This window comes from Dermacentor andersoni, chromosome 1, assembly GCF_023375885.2.
Source record: "Dermacentor andersoni chromosome 1, qqDerAnde1_hic_scaffold, whole genome shotgun sequence".
Classification (NCBI taxonomy): Eukaryota; Metazoa; Arthropoda; class Arachnida; order Ixodida; family Ixodidae; genus Dermacentor; species Dermacentor andersoni.
The window spans coordinates 380,295,036-380,316,111 of NC_092814.1; the positions used below are offsets into that span (position 1 = coordinate 380,295,036).

The 21,076-nt window shown below is 46.1% G+C and overlaps 1 protein-coding gene across 4 annotated transcripts in view; it reads left to right on the forward strand.

Moving 5' to 3' along the window:
* Positions 1–21,076, forward strand: part of LOC126518716 (uncharacterized) — a 306,763-nt gene that overhangs the window by 212,016 nt on the left and 73,671 nt on the right. For all 4 annotated transcript variants that reach the window (XM_050168478.3, XM_050168490.3, XM_050168487.3 and 1 more), the window contains 4 exons: positions 2,200–2,288; positions 6,897–7,031; positions 14,855–14,969; positions 18,065–18,175. In XM_050168478.3, coding sequence (XP_050024435.1) covers positions 2,200–2,288; positions 6,897–7,031; positions 14,855–14,969; positions 18,065–18,175 — 450 coding nt within the window. The remainder of the gene's footprint in view (positions 1–2,199; positions 2,289–6,896; positions 7,032–14,854; positions 14,970–18,064; positions 18,176–21,076) is intronic.

Here is a 21,076-nt window from a genome sequence, read left to right on the forward strand (position 1 = left end):
ACTACAACTGCCACTCGCCGGAAGTGATGAATGACCTAGAGCATCTGGCTCCTCAGTCCTTGGCTCTCTGCTAAATCTCTGAAGCACCATGCTAGGGCTTACACCATAGCAACAACCACCAGGTGCACGCGTCATGTGCTTACCTCCTTACCTCCAATGCCTGCTTCACCTCCACCGCGGGTGGACCCGGTATTGCAATATGTTCGGGATCGGCCTACGTATGGGGCGTTCTTAATGCCTGCTTCACCTCCGCCGCGGGTGGACCCGGTATTGCAATATCTTCGGGATCGGCTTACGTATGGGCACTTCTTAATGCCTGCTTCATCTCCGCCACGGGTGGGCCCGATATTGCAATATCTTCGGGATCGGCTTACGCATGGGCACTTCTTAATGCCTGCTTCATCTCCGCCACGGTGGGCCCGATATTGCAATATCTTCGGGATCGGCCTACGTATGGGGAGTTCTTAATGCCTGCTTCATCTCCACCGGGGGTGGACCCGGTATTGCAATATCTTCGGGATCGGCCTACGTATGGGGAGTTCTTAACACCTGCTTCACCTCCGCCGAGGGTCGGCCAGGTGTTGCACTATCTTCAGGCCAATCCACAGCGGGGGTCAAATGCTTTTCGTTTGAGAGCTTTGGCTGTCGTCAGCTTTCGCTGCAATTCCATCTTCACAGAGTGGAATGGTTGTCAATTTTTTCACTCCTTTTGGATGGCGGTAGTTATCGACATCTCCTGGGGTGTGGAGGCCTGTTCTCTCATCGATTCCGTGCCCTCGCGATTAACTCAAGATGAATTAATTTGTCACCATCTATTGCAGTAGGCAGGGCGTAGTTTATAGTTTTAATTATCATATATTTTATTTAAAACGCCCAACACAATTTTTATGTTATCATGTATTCAAACATCCCGTGCATCTCTGTTGCTTCGTTAGTTCAACCTTTGTTTAGACTGATCCAGGGGCCAGGAAAGGGCTTCGGTTCATAGTCGACTGGTCTGTATGCTTGTGGAACAAGTTGTGGCCGGAGAAAATGGCAGTTGCGTTTAACTTTTCTTTTTGCTTCCTTATTTCCTCGAGTAACGGCTCGCCGCGACGCTGGCAGATCCTCGGAACCATATATCCATGATGTGGGTTAGATAAGGTGGAAAATAAAATATTGCGAAACAGCGTCCATCATCAGACCCTGCAATAACCGTTCAACCCATAAGCAGTGACTATCACCCATTACCTCGTCTAGTTTTTCCCTTATTGTGCAGCACTTTTCGTGCAAAATTGGCAACTAGAAACAAGAGTCGCAAGGAGATGAGAAATTAAGTGATCTACTAAGGGAGAAAGCCAAGGCAACAGCCAAACAGGGAGGAAAAGCGAAAATTGTTAGTGAAAATATTTATGGATCAACATCCTTTTATTGAAAAAGAAGAAGAGAAAACGCCGCTGCAAGTGGAGAATAATTCCGTGTGGTTTGAATGGCGCTTCTACAATTATCAGTCGAGCCGCGTGACATAACCGCTTTTATGCTGTGCTAATGTGGGCCTTTTTCTAACCTTCCGCGGTTGGCTCAGTACGTCTAGAACTGCAGCGTCCTGCGCTCAAGGCGGTTGTACGAAACTGGTGACCACGCATCGTTACGCAACTTCCCAAATAACAACTCGAGTCGGTTTTGCTACTTGGTAGAGCAGTAAATGAGAGATCCAAAAGAACTGTGATTGTTCCACAAATATACATTTCTCTATAATTCTTCCAGAGCTAATTAAAGAAACGCTACTAGAAATCTTTATATTGCACTTTCGCTTGTTAACTTGTTCTTGGCAAGGTTTTTCCTGCGGATGTTTCATGCACGAGTCCATTTGATGTGGTTCTTTGTTTGCCAAGTAAAGAAGAGGTGTATCTTACAGGCGTACCTGTGAGACACATGTTATTTCTATTCTCTTTTGCGGCTTTAAGCGTTTTTATGGCAAATGGTAGGCATTATTCACATTTATATTAGTAAAGTACCCTCCCCTTTATTTGCATAGAAAAGTTACCTTGGATTGGCCCCTCCCCCCCCCCCCCCCCCCCGAAAAAAATCCTGCGTACGTGCCTGGGCTGGATACTGTAGCAACCATCATTGTGCATACTAAATGTGCTGTTGGACCTGCCTACTTAAAAGCACTAGAAATCCCAATTTGTACATTACAGCTATTTCTTACCATTACAGATGCGAAAGTTTTATGAGGACGAGTTCCACAAGAAGCAGCAGCGCCAGTCAGCAGAGCTGGAAATGAGACGCCACAACGACAACTTGTTGTGAGTGGCATCTCTCCATGCATGCCTAGTTTATTAGGGCTCTTTAACCCATTATGACCCATAATAAGGCTTCTGTGCAATTTTTATCCAACTTTGTGAATCTTGAAAGCATAACACAAATATCACGTCTTCAAAAAAGTATCAAAAAGTATTTATTGGTTCTCAAGCTACAATCATGTACTACATCAAGTACACTGGGCGCATGGAGATTCAATGGCCAAGGCACTTGTCATTGCACTCCTACCTTCTTGAATGAAATTTTTTGAAGCACACTTTTTCGAGGCACAAAGGGGCCATGTACTTCTCACATCGCTGTGATGCTCAGGCGTGACAGAATTGGCATCGGAGCTGCTTTCCTATTATTTCGGAGTAGTGACCATAACTATCTGCCATGAGCGTCCAAACAAACACACATATACAGTCGAACCCACTTATAACAATATTCAAGTTCCACAAAAATTCCATTGTTATAACGAGTAATTATTATAACAAGGTTGCATAAAAAAATCAAAATGGGGGATGGCATAGCTGTGCCGAGAAAGCTATAATGGCAGGGAGGCCAATTCTCCTCCCCACCACCTTCCTCCATCCGGCTTCCGATTGTGTTGACTCATTAACTCTAACTTTGCTTCCTGCGTGCTCCAATTTAACTCTTTAACTTTGCTTCCTGTGCGCTCCGATTGCGTGTTGTTAACAAGCCACAGCTATCAGCATTCAAGAATGGCACTGCTATAACAGCTGCAAAGAAGGGTCACGGGCGGCAAGTGACATACAAGCTCCACCGAGGCATCGCTTTGGTGGCCCCAAAAAGCGCCTTTTAAAAAATGTGGGAAGGTTGCCACAGCAGCATCTCAGCTTGACAAACCCAGAAGAAACGCTGGGACGTGATCGCCACAAGCATCTTGCCACGTACTTCCCACTGGCTTGCACGAGAAAACTGCATGCCCGTCAGCCTTGCTTGCGTTATGCAAAGCTTGCTGACATCCTTCTCCAAGGCATCCAGGTGCTCCACGTAGTGAAGCGGAAGGTCTCTCGCGAAAACAAGCCCATGAGGGACTGAATCATCTATTGGATCTCCCGCGGGGCAATGTTGAGGCAGCCCGCCCTACCGTGTCAGCACTGCCGTTGGGGCCGTCACTGTCGCTATCCGATGCAAGTACATTTGCTACGATCACTTCATCGGTTAGAAGCATTTCGTTTCCAAATCTATAGCAGTGCGCTTTCTTTTCATCGCCAACGTCGTGCGTTGCCGATGCTCAACGGGCGGGTTAGCCATCTTCTGTTTTGGTGGCCAGTCAAACGAAGCTGAAAAACAATGTGGCCAGGAACGACTTCGATGCAGCGAACAAAGATAAGCACGAGCGACTTAATTTTCTAGCAGAATTGTGCAAAATGTGGGCCATAGCATAGAGAAAGACATTGGCCATAGAATAGAAAACCAACTGTGAGGGCCCAGCGAGCAATGTGGGAACAGTGTCGACAGTGTTGTCAGCTAAGTTGGCGCAGCCCATTCGTTCTCGGAGGGGTGGAAGGGCGACAGGAAAGATGTGTGTGAGGCTAGCGTGCATCTCTCATAGAGAGAAGCGCGCGCGGTGGCAGTTGGGGTGGTGGGCGATCGTGCAGCGGCTCGCATTTCACTTTTTCTTTTTTCTCTTCAAGGATTTCGCATTCCATTACCTCTCGGCATGGACGCCCAGCAGCCAGACTTCATTATTATAACCGATAATGCAGCAAGGGGACATTGTAGTAAGCGGGTTATTTCCCCATAGAAAACATACAAAAGTTGACGGTGCAGCAGCTATTCACTGTTATAACCGATATGTTGTTAACACAGGTATCGTTACGAGTGGGTTCGACTATAGTGACATGCAGTAAGCATGGCAATGGCAACGCCGACATAACAAGTGTGCCCAAGGTGTTCTCAATAATGCTATTGCAATGAAACCATTTTGGCAGAATATTAATGTAGGCTTTGCTAACCTACACTAATTGCAGACATTGTTTATGGCGAAAGCATTGGTGTTGTTGTCATTGCCTTTCGCTTTATTCGGTTCTTCATCTGGTTTTTGCTGCACAATCACGATATCAATGCCCTCTTCTATGTTTTCTGCACTCTCAACTGCATTCAGAACCTCGTGTGAGTGACAAAACGGCTTGCTTCTGACGAAAAACTGTATCCATGTTGGAACACAACTGAAAAAAAGCACCAATTTGTAACAGCAAATGTCCAATGCACTATGACAAGTGCACCAAACTTTTAGTGCCTGTTTCGTTCTGTGAAATAAAGCTGCAGATTTTACAGTTTGTTTCTGACACACTCAACATATGTACTAAACACCATAAGAAGCACAATGCAAATATAGAAAGCAGGCGAGCAGAAATAAATGAGAAGTGAGTACTCACACAATGCATCGCGAGTTCGCAGTTTTGTTGAAATTACATTTTGTACGATGACCTGTGAGTTCTTTCACAGTGTCAAAGATTGGGGTGTGATTACTGCACTTTCCATTCTGGAGGGGATGGAACGACACCAGACCCACCCCGCGCGCATTTACGGATGGTTCAACTGATGACCGCTGATAAGGTTCACGCCCAATCGACCGTGGACCAGAGGCATGGGACAGGAGGCGACGTAAACACGCACGCTCAATTTAGTAAAATAAAATAATGCCAGCGACTTAATGCCAGAAACTGCAAGCAGATGGTGCTGAACTTCACAGAAAGCGTGCGGATCACACACCACACCAATTCTGACGTGACGTGCGACACAAAGCCCACCACGTGGGAATTTCTAACACTTGCAAAATAAAAAACAATTATTCGACACAAATGAAAAATACATGCAACAATAAACGTGACAAACACTGCACCAACAGAACATACAAAAATCAACACGCGATAAATAAATGAAAGATGAAACGCGATTAAAGAAACGAGTCCGGCGGAAAGGTCCAAGAGCAGGTTGGAACATGAGGCTTATCTGTGCCGTGCTTGCCGAGATCCCGATTGGAAGAAGCGTCGGGCTGCTGGTACCTTGCTGCCAAAAATCTTGACAGACTTGCACCGTCTGTCGATCTATCGGCGAATCGGCCTGGTGGTTTCAGCCTGCCGACCACATCTTCAGCTGTCTTTTGGCGCACGACCAAGCCGCTCCGTCTTCCAAACTGCTTATTCGCGGAGGCCACCTTGTCCCTCGTCATGTTCTCGCGACCCACGTGACCAACAGGTCCAGCAAGCTCAGGAACAATTGGGTGCACTCCTCCCGATCGCCGTGCAAGTGGCGCTGCGGCTGCAGCAGCAATGGTGGCCATATTGAGATAGACGCGGGCACGCACTTTGTGACACACAGTGACATGTAGTTCTTTACCTACATTTTATGCATGGAATAGTCTGATTGCAGATTTTCTCATTGCTGCTCTGATTACAGAATGCAAACTTGAAGAATAAGATGCTAACACTTGGTAAAGCCTTTGATTTGCTAGATCAACATCCTGACGAAACGCGCACAGTAAGCCAACATTTAGTTAAATTGGGGGTGCACAGTTTTATTAGCACATGATGGGTGCCGAGGGAAGGGAAACACAGTAGTAGGCACCAGAAGATTAGGTGGTGCATTGAGAATAGATAGCTTCTGGGCATAGGGTGGAGACAGTTATCAAAAGACAGTGATTATCAGAGATCACTAGGGCAAGCCTGTGTGCTCTGCTGATGACAACAGTGAATGTTAGTTGACGTGAGCATTCAGTAGTATTAACCCTTTCTGGACCACTGGTTTCTGTAGAAATCGGTGTTCTGCAAGAAATATCCTACATCAAGAAAACAAAAAAACTTCAGAGAAATGCAAGTTTCAATAATGCTAAATACAGAATTTGTTGACTGTGCTGTAGATAAATATGCCTCTCCTTGATATTTCACAAGTGTCCATGCGTTGCATCACGATGAGGTTAGACTTGCCTGTGTACTGTATTTTGGAGCAGGCTGCTTAATTCATATCACCTGCCTTGGGTAGCACAAAAGTACTCTTCAAATAATCTGTGGCTATATTTCACTCTATCATGATTATGAATTGAGAAGTCTGAAGAACCACATGCTGCTTACAACGCATTGAGGTTTTGGCAGTTCATAAGTGAAACCTTTGTTATGTTCCCAAGAACTTCAGTGGGATTTTTTTCTTTATTTCTGTCTTATCTCATTCAGATGCATGTTATATAAAATTTTCGTCACATTAAAAAAATTTGGATGAGAAAGGTTTTAGCTGATTGGTCGCGAGTTTTATGAGGTCCCAGGTTTACATTGTGCATCAACACAGCACCAACATAAAACTGTTACACATTGATGATTCAGTCTAAACTATGCAAACATTAAATTAAGTATTAAGTGGCATTTTGTTGTGGCCAACATTTTTACATGGATGACTGTTGTATCTTATTAATGATAAGCAGTCAACTTTGAACAGCTCCATTTCACAAAATAGGTGCACATTGTCAGTATTGCATTCCGACATGCAACAGTTGGAAGCAGAACTTGATTTCATACTTCTGCCTTTTTTCCCTGTCTGCAGCAAAGCTTGTCACTGACCATATCGTTATTACCGACTGTATACTGCAGGCCATCACAGAAGTCTCCAATCCCGCTCGACCGGTACGAGAACTCTTTCGAGCCGACTGTGAGTCGAACATACCGACCATCCGAGCCGAAAACCCTGGCAAAGGTGCTATACAACTTCTTTGCCCAATCCCCCAAGTAAGTGTTCTTACTTTTTAGGTTTCTGGTAATATTCTGAGTGAAAGAATGTATGTGTGCGTGTGCGGGGGAGAGAAGGAGACCACTATTGGTCTGTGTACAGTGAAACCTCTTGTCATGCCCTCATGGTATTAGCAGTGTATCCCACTGACCAAAAAAAGAAAAGGTGAACAATAAATGAAAGGCAAAAAAAAAAATACTTCCAAGTGCTTCATAAATCCCGTTTTACAAGTAGCCATATAATGCACATCTTCTCTCTCTTTTATTTTTTTCCTAACAAATTTTATCACCTTGAATTCTGTTTGCCAAGCACAGTCGAGAGTTTCAACTTGGTGTGGAGGAGCATAATTCCTGATTGCTTGCAGTATTTGTACCTAACCTTATTTTCATACCTAAATTCCTGACACATTATTTTAGCTGCTTCTGGATCTCTAAATTCTTATTCAAGGCTGTAGTCCACAAGCCACCAAGGCATTAAAAAGAAAATGCAACTAAATTCATACTTTGAGGAAGTTTTGAAACTTGTCCGATTACATAGATATGTGGACATTGTTGAGTGTTTGTAGAAGTATTTAAAACCCTTGAATATCAAAGCACCCTTTTCAAGACTTTGACAATCTTTAAAATTAATTAAGTGCTTAAAAATTCTTGGACTTTATTTTCAGCTTAAGAGCATTTTGTGGGGTCATCTGGCCTTTTTTGTATCTGTGCAGTTCTTAAGCATGATCTCTTGTCAGTTGTTATATCTCTCCATGATCATGAATATGCCTTCTGTTGTGTTGACAACCCTGTGTGCTCGAGTGCAGACTGTGGGTAACGGGCAAGCAGAACCTGTGTGGCTCGTGTGGCAGACAGAATCTCGACTACACCACTGGCGAAGTTGTAACCGTTGTAACGCGTAACTATGTAACCCCCCTGTGTGCTGAAAGCTAGCGGCATAGTTAATAAAGATATAACAATTGGCGACGAGGTGAAACCACCGATATGGCAGCAACGATGCCGCCAACATTGGGCTCCATGGGAGAAATTATACGTACAAGCTCCGGTGAGGTGGCATGGTCTTCGTATGTCGAAAGGCTCGAATTTTACTTCGAAGTGAATGACATAGCCACGGAATACAAGAAGTGTGCCGTGTTGTGCACAGTATGTGGACCGGCGACATTCGCCGTCATTTGTTCCCTGTGCTCGCCAGCTCTGCCGTCGGCGACGAGTTATGCCGACATCGTTCAGAAGCTGTCAGCGCATTTCAATTCCAAGCCATCCGTCTCCGTGCAAAGATTCCAGTTTGGCAAGCTTGACCAGTGGCCAGGCGAGAGCATTGCTGATTATATCGTCGAGCTTCGTCGACTGTTGTTGGAGCACTGCAACTTTGGAACTACCTTAGAAGATATTCTCCGTGACAGGTTGGCTTGTGGCCTCCGGGATGATGCCTTACAGCGACGGCTCCTCTAGGAGCCCGAGTTAACTTTCGTGGTGGCCCAGCAAAAAGCGTGTACGGCGGAATATGCCCACTGAGAGACTGAGAAAATTCGGCGGCGCAACGCCGGCGGAGTTATGCCGAGTTCAGAAGGCGGCGACAGCGAAGCGTGATGCATTGAAGTCTGAGTCAGGCAGCAAGCAGCAGTCCAGCAGCAAGTGTTTTTGTTGTGGAGGACAGCATGCACCAGACGCATGTCCATTTCGGCACGTGCATTGTCACTTTTGCAAGCAGCATGGACACATTGTGAAGGCTTGTTGGCAGAAAACTCAGCGCTCTTCTCCAGCACCTCAGACGGAAAGCAGCAAGCAAGGTCAGTGCCGCGCTGACTGGACGACGAACTTGTACAGTGTCTTCCAAATAGCATCGGAAGAGCCCGCATTTCACGTCACTGTTGAAGTGAATGGACAGCCTCTCGAGATGGAAGTTGATTCAGGAGCCGTATGTTCCGTTGTCAACGAGAGGACTCTGCGGCGACTGCGGGTATCCAAGCACAAGCTCCAGCATTGTTACTTGCAACTTCGTACTTACAGCCAGCAGCAACTGAAGGTGCTAGGCTTGGTGACAGTCCAAGCCAACTATAGGGGCAGGCAGGCGCGGCTATAACTTGTCGTGGTCAAGGGGGCAGGTGTGAGCTTGCTGGGCCGGGACTGGTTTAAAGCTCTCGGAATTGAGCTGAAGGTTAATCAACTGAGAATGGACAAGGTGAGCCAGAGCCCATCGTTCACTGGTGTGCTAAAGAAGCATTCGAAGGTTTTTCAGCCTGGTCTCGGGAAGAGCCAAGGGCCACCAGTACGGGTGGAAGTGCAACCCCATGCACAATCCAGATTTTACAAGCCCGGGCCTCTTCCTTTCGTTCTGCTTCCACGGGTGGATGAGGCCCTGAACAAACTCATAGGACAAGGAGTTCTAGAACCTGTTCAAAATTCTGAGTGGGCCACACCTACAGTTCCGGTAGTCAAGAAGGACGGCTGTATACGAATTTGTGGGGACTATAAGAGTACCTTGAATCCTGTCATTTGTTGGGAGACTTATCCGTTGCCTACACCGGAAGAGCTGTTTGCAAAGCTGGCTGGGTGCTCCAAGCTCTCAAAGCTTGATTTTTACCAAACATATCCGCAACTTTTCGTGGACAACAAGACTGCTGACCTTTTGACAATGTCAACTCATTGAGGACTCTTTCGAGTAGCACGTCTGCAGTTCGGAATAGCAGTGGCTGTGGCCATATTTCAGTGGTACATGGAAGAGCTGCTTCAAGGTATCGAAGGTGTGCAAGTCTATTTAGATTACATTTTGGTAGGTGGCAAGAATGAAGAGCAGCATAATGTGCATCTGGAAGTAGTGCTGCAATGCATACAGAACAATGGTGTGTGACTAAATCAAGAGAAATGTGCCTTTGGCATGGATGAAGTTGAGTTTCTGGGATATAAAGTCAGCGGGGCAGGCATCCAGCCGACTAATGACAAGGTGAGGTCTCTACATGAAGCACCGGAACCAAAGTGTAAAAAGGAGCTGCAGGCCTTTCTGGGAGCCTTGAACTTCTACAACAGGTTCCTGTGTGAAGCTGCACACACACTAGAACCCTTGCACAGGCTGCTTGATAAGAATAGCAGCTGGAAGTGTACAAAACGAGACGTAGAAGCTTTTCGTCAAGCTAAGCAGCTGCTGCAGTCGTCAACTGTCCTTGCCCATTACAGTGTCTAGAAGCCACTAATACTGGCCTGCGATGCTTCGCCTTACGGGCTTGGGGCAGTGTTCAGCCATGTTGACGATAATGGCTATGAGGTGCCAATAGCCTGTGGCTCTCGAACAATGACAGCTGCAGACAGGAACTACAGTAAAACCTCGTTAAACCGTACCCGCTTAAACAGTAGTTTTGTTTAAAAAGTAGTAAAGTTAAATCCCCGACTCAGCGGCCATTTAACATAATGTGTTTTGTATCTGCATAAACCGTACCAGCTTATTGTGTACGTATCGGTTAAAAACGTAGTGTTTCCACTTTTCGTCATGCAAACATGGCGGTGCGTCGTCTCCATCGGGCGGCCCAGCAGAACAACAAGCCTCAGAGATCGGAACAACGGCCTTCAAGTGCCCTGCACATTTGCACGTGAAGCCACATCAACATCATTTCGGCGCTGTGCCAAAGAGCGTTGTGGAGTCGTGCAACCAAGGACTCGCGTCATGCCAAAACTCGAATAAAAAAGACGCCGGGTGCTCAGCATAGAAGGAAAATTAGACATCATTCCTGCTATTGAATGTGACACGAAGTCGGCGCTGGCACGCGACAGGGATCTGCTATTGACTACGGTATGTGGCATTTGGAATGCGAAGAAGTTGCTTGGCAACGCTGCTGTGACCACGAAAAGATGTCGGCTACGAGGTTCGACTTCTCGCCATTGTTGCCTCTGTTGTTGCCGAAGTGTGGACTAGCAACAGTGATGAGGACGACACGGAAACCAACAGCACGGGCGATTCAGGCCCGACAAGGTTAGAAGCTACACGTTACGTCAGCCTCCTGAATGCAATCGTCGCGACGAGAACAGCACCCCTCAATGAAAAAGGCGCCCTGCGACTTCTGCAGCGCTACCGCGCGCGTGTACAGAGAACGCCAACGAGGAATCTGCCATACGAGTGTTTGCCGAGAAGAGGGGGCTGGCTGAAAAGCTGGCTCGCAGCTTCAGTAAGTTTGAGGCTGCTGTTGTCGCTGCTAGGCTGCCACGGCATCAAATGAAAATAACACTTTTGTCGCACGAAGTGAATAAACACTGCAGGTTTTTTCCCGTTTCATTGCACTCTCTCTGAGTTCCATTTTTGATAGGTAAGGGGGTGATCTTGTGGTATTTTGGTTAAGCAGTACTACCGTTTAGTACGTGCTTTTTCCGAGCTCCGGCCAACTACGGTTTAACGAGGTATCACTGTATGCGCAGACGGACCGAGAGGCCTTGGCTATAGGTTTTGGCATTAAGAAGTTCCACAAGTTTATCTCTGGCCGTCATTTTCGCATTGTGACCGATCATAAGCCTCTGCTGGGTTTATTGCACCATGCAAAGCCGATGCCCCAAGTTTTGTCGCCAAGGATGTTACGATGGTCACTAATGCTCTCTGCATATGACTATGAGTTGGAGTATAGGCCCGCACAAAGCCTCAGAAATGCAGATGCCCTTAGTCGACTACCTGCAGCAACAGACACTAGCTCAACTAATGAAAAACTGGGTGAAGGGCGAATGCTGGAGTCAGCACCAGAAATTGCTTGGGATGCCCACAGAATCGCCTAGTGCACTAGGAGCAACCCAACCTTAGCTAGAGTTCAATGTTGGGTCGGGAATGGTTGGCCTCACGGAAAAATGGAGGAAGAATTCAAGTCATTTGTTCGTCGGCAGCACAAACTTTCAGAGTACCGTGGCTGTCTTCTTTGGGGCTACAGGGTAGTTGTTCCGAAACAAGCAAGAAGTCATGTTTTAGAGTTGCTGCACAGCAGGCATCCTGGTATTGTGTGCATGAAAGCCTTGGTGAGAAGCACGGTCTGGTGGCCAGGAATCGACGGAGATATAGAGAAAAAGGTTCGAGCTTGTCAGTGCTGACGAAAGGCAAGGCCAGAATTATCATGTGCAAGGCTGCATCCTTGGGAATATGCAAAGAATCCATGGTCGAGGATCCACATGGACTTTGCAGGATCATTCCAAGGGACTGTTTTCCTCCTAGTGGTCAACGCACACTCCAAATGGTTGGAGGTGCTTCCTTTGAAATCCATGTCATCGGCAACTGTGTGCCACAAATTGCGTACATTGTTTGCAGTACACGGTGTTCCAGACACCATCATCTTGCACAGTGGAACAGCATTTTGTTCAGAGGAGTTTCAATTGTTCATGTGCGACAACCAGATCCAACATGTCAGAGTGGCACCTTACCACCAATCTTCCAATGGTCAGGTTGAACGCATGGTTCTGAACAGGTTCTGAGACGCATGAGGGGTGGGACATGGACACTAAACTGGCTCGTTTCTTGTTAAGCCAACATGTTCTGCCACACTCAACAACAGGCAAGAGTGCTGCTGAAATGCTGATGAGCAGAAGACTCCACACTGCGCTAGATAAACTGCACCCAGACCTGCTGGGGGAGATGATGGATAAACAGAAATAACTGTCTCAGCAAAGCAACCAGAAAGTGCGATACTTTGAGTATCAACAGACCACGTTCGTCCGAAATTACCTAGAAGGTCCGAAGTGGCTGCCTGGTGTTGTATGTGACATCACTGGACCTTTGTCTTATAAGGTTCGTACGATAGACGGTCGTCTTTGGAAGCGTCATGTCAATCAGTTAAGAAGCAGAGACTGGAACGAATGTTCTGATCAACCTGTAGTGGTGTTGCCAAATGAGACCATTGACATTTGTTGGGCGTGTTGGTAAACTGAAAGCATATTTAGCGCCAGCAAACAAAGACAGAAGGGAGACGACACCACAATGCGCTAGCTCATTGTGGTGTCGTCTCCCTTCTGTCTTTGTTTGCTGGCGCTAAATATGCTTTCAGAGACCATTAACCAGCAATCACAGCTTCTGAAGCCTCCTGAGGATCCTGAGGCTCCTGAGGATCCTTTGCCAGCTGAGGTTATCGACACTGCGGACACCACGGAAGAACCAGTGGCTGAGTCACCCTCATCACCACCTGTCTCAAATCCAGTGGAGCCACCCAAGCAGCATGGCCGCCCTCAATGCATCAGACGATGACCAAGCTACCTGAAGGACTACGTTAGCTAGGGGGAAGAGTGTTGTGTTGGCAACCCTGTGGGCTCGAGTACAGACTGCGAGTAACTCGCAACCAGAACCTGTGTGGCTGGTGTGGCGGACAGAGCCTCGCCTACACCGCTGGAAGTTGTAACTGTTGTAACGTGTAACTATGTAACCCCCCTGTGTGCTGCAAGCTAGCAGCTTAGTTAATAAAGATATAACACCTTCAGTATGTAACCTTATATTGAGTCGCAGGAGTTGGTCGAACAGTGACACATGGGGCCTGTGTTAAGCATGATCTCTTGTCTGTTGTTACATCTCTCCCATGATTATGAATATCCCTTCAGTATGTAACTTTATATTGAGTCGTAGGCGTTGGTTGAAGATTGAGATATGGGGCCTGTGTTAAGCATGGTCTCTTGTCAGTTACATCTCTCCATGATCAGTAATGCATCCCTTCAATATCAACGAGAAGAAAGGGGGTTAACCGAGGGGCCCAATTTTTATTAGTCATATCATAAGAAGCCAACAAACACTGACACCAAGGATAACATAGGGGAAATTACTCGTGCTTAATAAATGAAATAAAGAAACAATAAATTAATGGAAATTAAAGTGGATGAAAAAACAGCTTGCCGCAGGTGGGAACCGAACCCACAACCTTCGCATTTCGCGTGCGTTGCTCTACCAATTGAGCTACTGCAGCGCTGTTTTCCCATTCACTTTCTTGGGTATTTCTGTGTCCTAGTAGAACCCTGGGAGTGTTAGCCAGCGCCACCACTCACAGACCTTGGCGGCGGACATGGAACATTCTTTTTGCTGCAGGCGTCACGAGAATGTGATCTTTTTGGGTGAAGGCAACTGGTCAATAAACCCACACATGCTATCTGAAGGCATCAATGTTGCCGGATTCGAGACCCTCGTTATGTAATCAACGCTGCACGCTGCACATATGTTAGACTCTAATAGTACACCAGTAGCTATTAGAAATTAAAAAAAAAAGTCTACATTGCTTTTCCTGGCACAGTTATAGCCATGCAATGTATAGCCTGCGTTTTGCATCTTTACTAGAACACAATAATATGTTTGCCTAGCAAATGCATTAGGCATAATTGGCAGATTTAGTGGAAAGAGGTGACAGCCACTTGTCCAGTACTGCACTGTACACCCAGAATGTTAGCCAAAATTATCCACAGCCTTTGCTGTGACGCCACCCATATTTCTTGTGTACCTTTCAAATATCAAACTTAATCATTCATTCATTAGCACAGCACACTTTGCTTTGCTCAATCATCATCATCATAATCATCATCAGCCTGGTTACGCCCACTGAAAGGCAAAGGCCTCTCCCATACTTCTCCAACAACCCCGGTCATGTACTAATTGTGGCCATGTCGTTCCTGCAAACTTCGTAATCTCATCCGCCCATCTAACTTTCTGCCGCCCCCTGCTACGTTTCCCTTCCCTTCCCCTTCCTTTGCTCAATGCCTGACTGTTAACATGTTTCTTTTAACTCCTCCTGTTGCTATTAATACATCTTTTCTGGCTCCAGCCATTTGTGTGCCCTGCATTGATGGATTGTTAAAGTGTGCTCTCCTCCTTGGTGACCATGGGGTGACAGGGAGATCAACCTGCGCAAGGGCGACCTCGTGTACATCCGGCGCAAAGTGGACGCCAACTGGTACGAAGGGGAGCACCATGGCCTCGTCGGCATCTTTCCCGTCAGTTATGTTGAGGTGAGCCGATGAGTAGCATCTTGAGAGTGTGGCCCTATGCGTTTTCTTTGCTTTTGAGTGCTAGCTGCAGCAAAATTAATAAAGGGTTCCATTTGCAGATGGGAGATGGTGCCATATCACCTTAAAGGCACAATATATAAAGAGAAACCTCGAATTAGTTTATTCCAGTCAACGATTCTTTCTGAAGCTGCATCTTTTTTTTTAATGCAAAGTGGGGAATTATTACCTGGATTACTGGTTGATTAGCATCACTGAATTAGTAGTGGGTTATTAAACTTCTTGTTTGGGTGCATTCTGCACCCAAACTAAGCTGCTGTTCTTAGTCTGGCATCACAGATTTCGTGTAATTTTTGTGTCAGGCCTTTTCTGTAGCAGAAAGGTACCCAGTAGGGTTGTGCGAATAGTGGATTTTGAGTTCAAAGCGAATTCGAAGTGAATAGTGATTATTGCCGAATATTTTCGAATCGAATTTCAAATAGTTGTTAAAAAATACTTGGCCCAAAGGTGATATCCAAGAGCATTATTAGATGCATGCAATTATTAAGTCGACTAACTTAATTGGTGAAAATGAGACCACAAGAATTTCTAGTATGAAATATTTATTAGAACACAAATATGAAAGACTAAATGAAATGGGACACGGAGTTCAGTCAGTTCTCATGAAGGAATATAAGTTGTTCGACGTGCTCTGGAAGTAGGTGCTCCCTCCTGGTCGTCACAATGTTGCCTGCAGTTGAGAAGACCCTTTCGCTGGATGCCTGGGTAGCTGGAGTTGACAGGTATCTCTGCGTGGCTATAGCCACTGCAGGGTAGAGCTGGGAGCCCAAGGTTGACCACCACAGGAGGGGATCCTCTGACCGGCCAAGCAGTGCAGTTTGGAGATGCTCATTCACCTGTTTCTTGTACTGGGACATGCCAACCAACTGCAGTCTTTCCTCTGAAGCCATCTTCACTTTTGAAAACGCAGCCCACACAGAGCATGCCTCTTCTTTGGTGCTTGCGGCGCTTTCATTCTGTCTGGCTTCTTCTGTCCCAGACGGGTGGAGTCTTTCAACTTCAGAAAGCAGCAGGCTACTCGCCCAAACATTCTCGCTTGGTGTGGAATGAAAAATTGCCTTATAACGGGGATCTACCAGCGTTGCCAGCACTAACAGTGGACACAGCTTCACATCCACAAACCTGGTCTTCAGACTTCGCAGGAGGCTGCCAGCAAAGGAGGCAACCTCACTAGCTCCCGAAATGTACTCTTTCAGTGTAATCTCAGGGCACTGAAGCAAGGGTATCACCTGCGAGAGTGTTGGGTATGTGATCGCAGAAAGTTCCGTTGTTGCTTGCTGAATGGGCTGAAGTACACTGACTAGCCCTGCCATTAGCTTCCACTCCGCCGACGACAGGTTTTCAACACCGTCCGACTCGGATAGCTCTGCAGAGATTGCAGTACGAAGCTCAAGGAGCCTCGACATCATGGCATGTTCGCTATTCCAGCGCGTAGGTACGCCTTGCATGACTTCGAGGGATTCAATCCCCATATTTTTTTGCATTTCTTGCAGTCGGGCACGTGCTTGAGTGCTACGTTTGTAGTGACCAACAATAGCACGTGCCTTTGCACACAGCTGAAAGAAAGGTTGTGCTTGCTTTTTGCGTCAGTGACGCAGAGTTGCAGAGTGTGGGCGAAGCACTGAACCCTGTGCCACTGGGAATGCTTCACGGCAGCGACAAAGTTTCTGCCATTATCAGTGACAATATATGTCGGCAAGTCTTCTGGAAGCTCCCAATCCCTAATCACCTTCTGCAGAAACTGGCGAATGTTTTCCGTGGTACAGTCTTCAGCCATTTGACCGCATGTTAGAGTGTAGGTGCGCAGCACTAACTTCCTGTCCATTATGTGGCACGTCACACTTACCTAGCTCTGATAAGCGTGCGAGGTCCAGCTGTCGGCGGTCAAACTGTAGCACCCGACTCCAGCATCAATTATTGAGCAGAGTGCTTTCATAACTTCAGCCTTTTTTGCGGCATACAAATCGAGGATCACCGACTTCGAGAATGTGGTCCTTGAGGGCATGCGGTACTCGGGAATAGCGCACCTCAGCATTTTGACAAAGCCACTTCCGTCGACCACGCTGTAGGAGTGCAAGCCACCCGCGATGAAGGTCACAATCTTCTCGGTCAGCTGCCTCAATTTCGGTGCAGTCAATTTCAATGTCGGCCGAAAATGCGATGAAACTGATGGCTGCGGTGTAGACTGCCCAGCGGTCTTCTTTTGTCTTTCACAGGTGGCGCATTCTTCTTCGTAGGCAGCATACAAGCTCGGATGCTTTTTCAGGTGGTTTGCAAGGGTGGTTGTTGTCCCTGTTGGTGTCTTCAGTAACATTTTGCATCGTTCACACCGTGCTTCGTTCTTTGATGGAAGTTTACAGAAATACCTCCCAAACTGGGTTTTTCACACTGTCGTCTACTTTACCGACCAACGAGGCTTCCGCCATTTTCAACTTTGACAATGTCGATGTCATTCTCATTCACTGAGCCTCAGCAACGTTGGCCTCAGCATATCGTTTTTTATTGAAATATTATAGTAAATGACTACAATATTTCAAAAAAGTATAAATTAATGAAGCGATTATTTAAAAGAGAAAGCATGTGTCAGATCAAAATAAAAAGTTATCTTTATCAGAACCTCATATTCTAAATGTAGATATGGCACTGGTGAGAAAAGACTGCTGGCAACAAACGCATTAAGATAGCGCCGCCCTATGCTGGCGTTGTATCGGCCTATCGTCGCTCTTTTTTTTTTTCTATCTTTTTGGCAGTTGGTAAACAAAGTCGATTGAATTATTATAACTAGTATATTTGAAAGCTTCCGCCATAATATTTATACGGTTTTGCCAAACGTGTGAGTTTTTTTATCTTAAAAACTCTGCTTTATCGATTATTGGACAGTAAAGAGACCCGCGACCGTGAGTTTGCCAACACTTCGAAAAGTACGAATATTACAACTGCCCTCGAAGCGAATATCGAATAGCGTATTATTCGAAAGTACTATTCGAAAATTCGAATATTCGCACAGGACCCAGTGTACTAATTCGTTGGTCTTGCAGGTGATTCCTGCTGAAAGCGCGCACCTGCAGCCAAAGCGTGCTCTGGAAGGCTTGGCCCGTGCCAAGTTCAATTTCTCGGCCCAAACACCTGCTGAGCTGTCCCTCTTCAGGGTATGTGTTATACATGGTTTGCTCGTTTGATTATCTTGGATGTAGGTGCACATAAAAGTCAGAATTTTTTTAATCCCTGGATATAAGAAGTGTTTGAACAGCAAAATTTTCTAATCAAATTGAACGTGAATATTTGAAAAAAACAATAATCAAATATCAAATTGAATACTGAATACTTACTAATTTCAAACAAAATGGAATATATAAATATTTCGAGAAGCCTGTACAGAAAAAACTAGAAGAACAACAGTTTATTGCAATATTTGATGCCATTCAGAACGGGACGTCCGGCCAACCCAGCAGCTTCAGTATTCATAACAAAGGGACTGCAGGCTGCCAGATACACATGGAGTGTTCCGTTCTTTCAAAGAGAAAACTGCAAGGGAGTGCAAATGTGGTGAATTGCGGAACAAATAATGAATTTCTTTGCCTAAGTCAAGACTACAAATTAGCAGGATGTCTAAAGGCGAGACATCCTTATTTCAGTGACTGAAAATTATTGAGCAGAAGTTATTTCCTCCATGCATTCGCTCAGGAACTGGTGCTCAGCAAAATCCTGGTGGTCCCACATCAGCATTCTGAGGAATGGTCACCGTTTCTAACAGCCGTTTTTGTGAACTATAATATTAAAGTATAGTTGTGCCTTATATTTGAAAAAAATATTTGACAATTTTGAATACTAAATTCTCTAATCGAATATGATTAAAATAGCAGCGACTAGTATTCGATTCGGATTCAAAATTTTGAATACAATCAACGTCCAATTACCGTGGGCAATTACCATAGGCAATTAACATCCAGTCAATGTAGGCACACTTAAAGGGAAGCTGAAGAGTTTTCCAGAAAAAATGAGTGAAGAGCTGTATGTAAAGGTTTTCAACCCTCCGAATTCGAATATCGCATTGAAATTGAGCGAGCGAAAGCGCAAACAGATATTATTTCGACGGAAAGTGCAGCAGCAGACTCGGGGCAGCTCGTGCGCCTTGTTTTCGCCTGTGATTGGTTGGGCGCCTTGTGATGTCAACAATGGCGTTCGTCCGGACCGACTGCTGCCGCCACACATGAAGCATGATGCAAGGTGGTTTGGCGCTGTGGTTTGGTGAGACGGTAATGGTAAATTTCGAGAGCTTGCATTTCTCTCAGGAGTTCAGCGTTGTTCCCTACATGTACGTAGCCAGTCTCTCCAAGAAGCAAAAGATGCTGGTAGCAAGCAGTGCTTTCGACATGAACGAAAGCGAAGTGTTAGCATCTCCTCATGTTAGAAATTCTCTTTGGTGAGTATGTTTTTTGCAAAGTTCTATTCAGCGATCCAGTGAGTTCGTTTCCATGCAAACAACTGTACTGTTATGTTCCTGCATGCCTCCTCATGGAACGTAAGCAGGGATGTGATCGTCGGCATTTGTGTGCTGCCCCAAAGCTGTCGGCAATCTACACAGACGGTTTACATGTGGGAAAAGTTTTCCGGCTCTTGTAGGACGTGTAGTGACCTTCATTAGCGCACCATCCACACGCTATTCGTAACCGGAGCCGTAAAGGCGGCGAATTTCGTTGGCTAGGTAAGACAGCCAGTTTCTCTCTGTGCGCGAGCGGAAGCGCAGCGGCCTGGCGTGCGCCAGCTTTCAAACAGATGAAAACTTTACACTTGCGCTGCATTATGGTAGCTGCATGTAGGCTGATTCATAACACACGTGCGAATAGAATATTAACGGCGGTTTGCGACGAAACCTGCGTCAAGAGTGGGAGATAAACATGTACCTTCCGTTCAGCGTGCTAACACGAAGGGGCTAGCAGTAAATCAAAATCCACGTTTTGACGAGTTCGTATATTCATAAGGTCTTCCAAGACCAGTTACCATCCGTCCGCCCGCACCCGTCCCGCCTTTGTGCGTTCGTTGCCTAGACCTTTCCGCGCTGCATCTAGAAAGCCTGCTAGCAGCAAGTTGTACTCTCACTCATTCACGCATTATTGATCAACTCTGGTAGTAATTGTCGTCACGGAAATGGTTATGGCACAGTGCTGTTGTTCTTGAGCGCTTGAAATTCTTTTGCTCCACAGCAGCCTCCCACTTAGCTGCAAGCTTCTTGTCTTGCGGGAAGCAATAGAACGTCATCGTGGCCGCTGGTGGTCGTGCAACTGTAGGCTGCACGGAACGCCGGCATGATCGGCCCACCACTTCAATTGATGCTGCGCACGTCAAATACCACTCTACATACACAAAAACAAAGGAATGTAGGGTCGAGCGAAGCAGATTATGACGGCACGCACGCAGAAACAAGCGCGGTCAGTCTTGGTCGCAGAGACTGCGAAGGAGCGGAACACCAGTGCTGACGTCACTACGCTGCAGTTTCCGGTCTCCGCTCGCATCGTCAGCGTCAGCAGCAGCGCGCGGTGCTCGACGGGGGGCGGAGCGACAGTGCAATTTTAACTGGCGATTACGTCGCTCCTAAGTGAAAAATCCCGCCCAAAATTTTACCTGCATGGTTTATAAGGTTCCCGCATCTATATATGAACGGCTTATTGAATTCGACAGACTCTTCAGCTTCCCTTTAAGCACACAATGAAGTCATATATGTTGTGCGCTTTGTTAAGATCCTGGAAAAATGAACTGCATAGAAGGTAGCTTGTTGCTAATAATTTAATTATTGTTAATGCTCTTCAGAACTTTTACGAAACTTGCACCCTTAAATTGGTACTTAAAAATTTTTGTGGTATTTGACCTTAGTTAACAAACTGAATGCATTACACAAGTACTCCAACTTGCCCATAGCATGTGATCAGTCTCATCTGCCTTCAGCTTACGGTCTCTCTGTTGAAGCTTGGCGTAAGACGCATTATGTATGCTGTGATAGCTTTTGATGTGAATTAAGGCTTCATTGCAAGGGGTACAGCAGAAGTTTTATC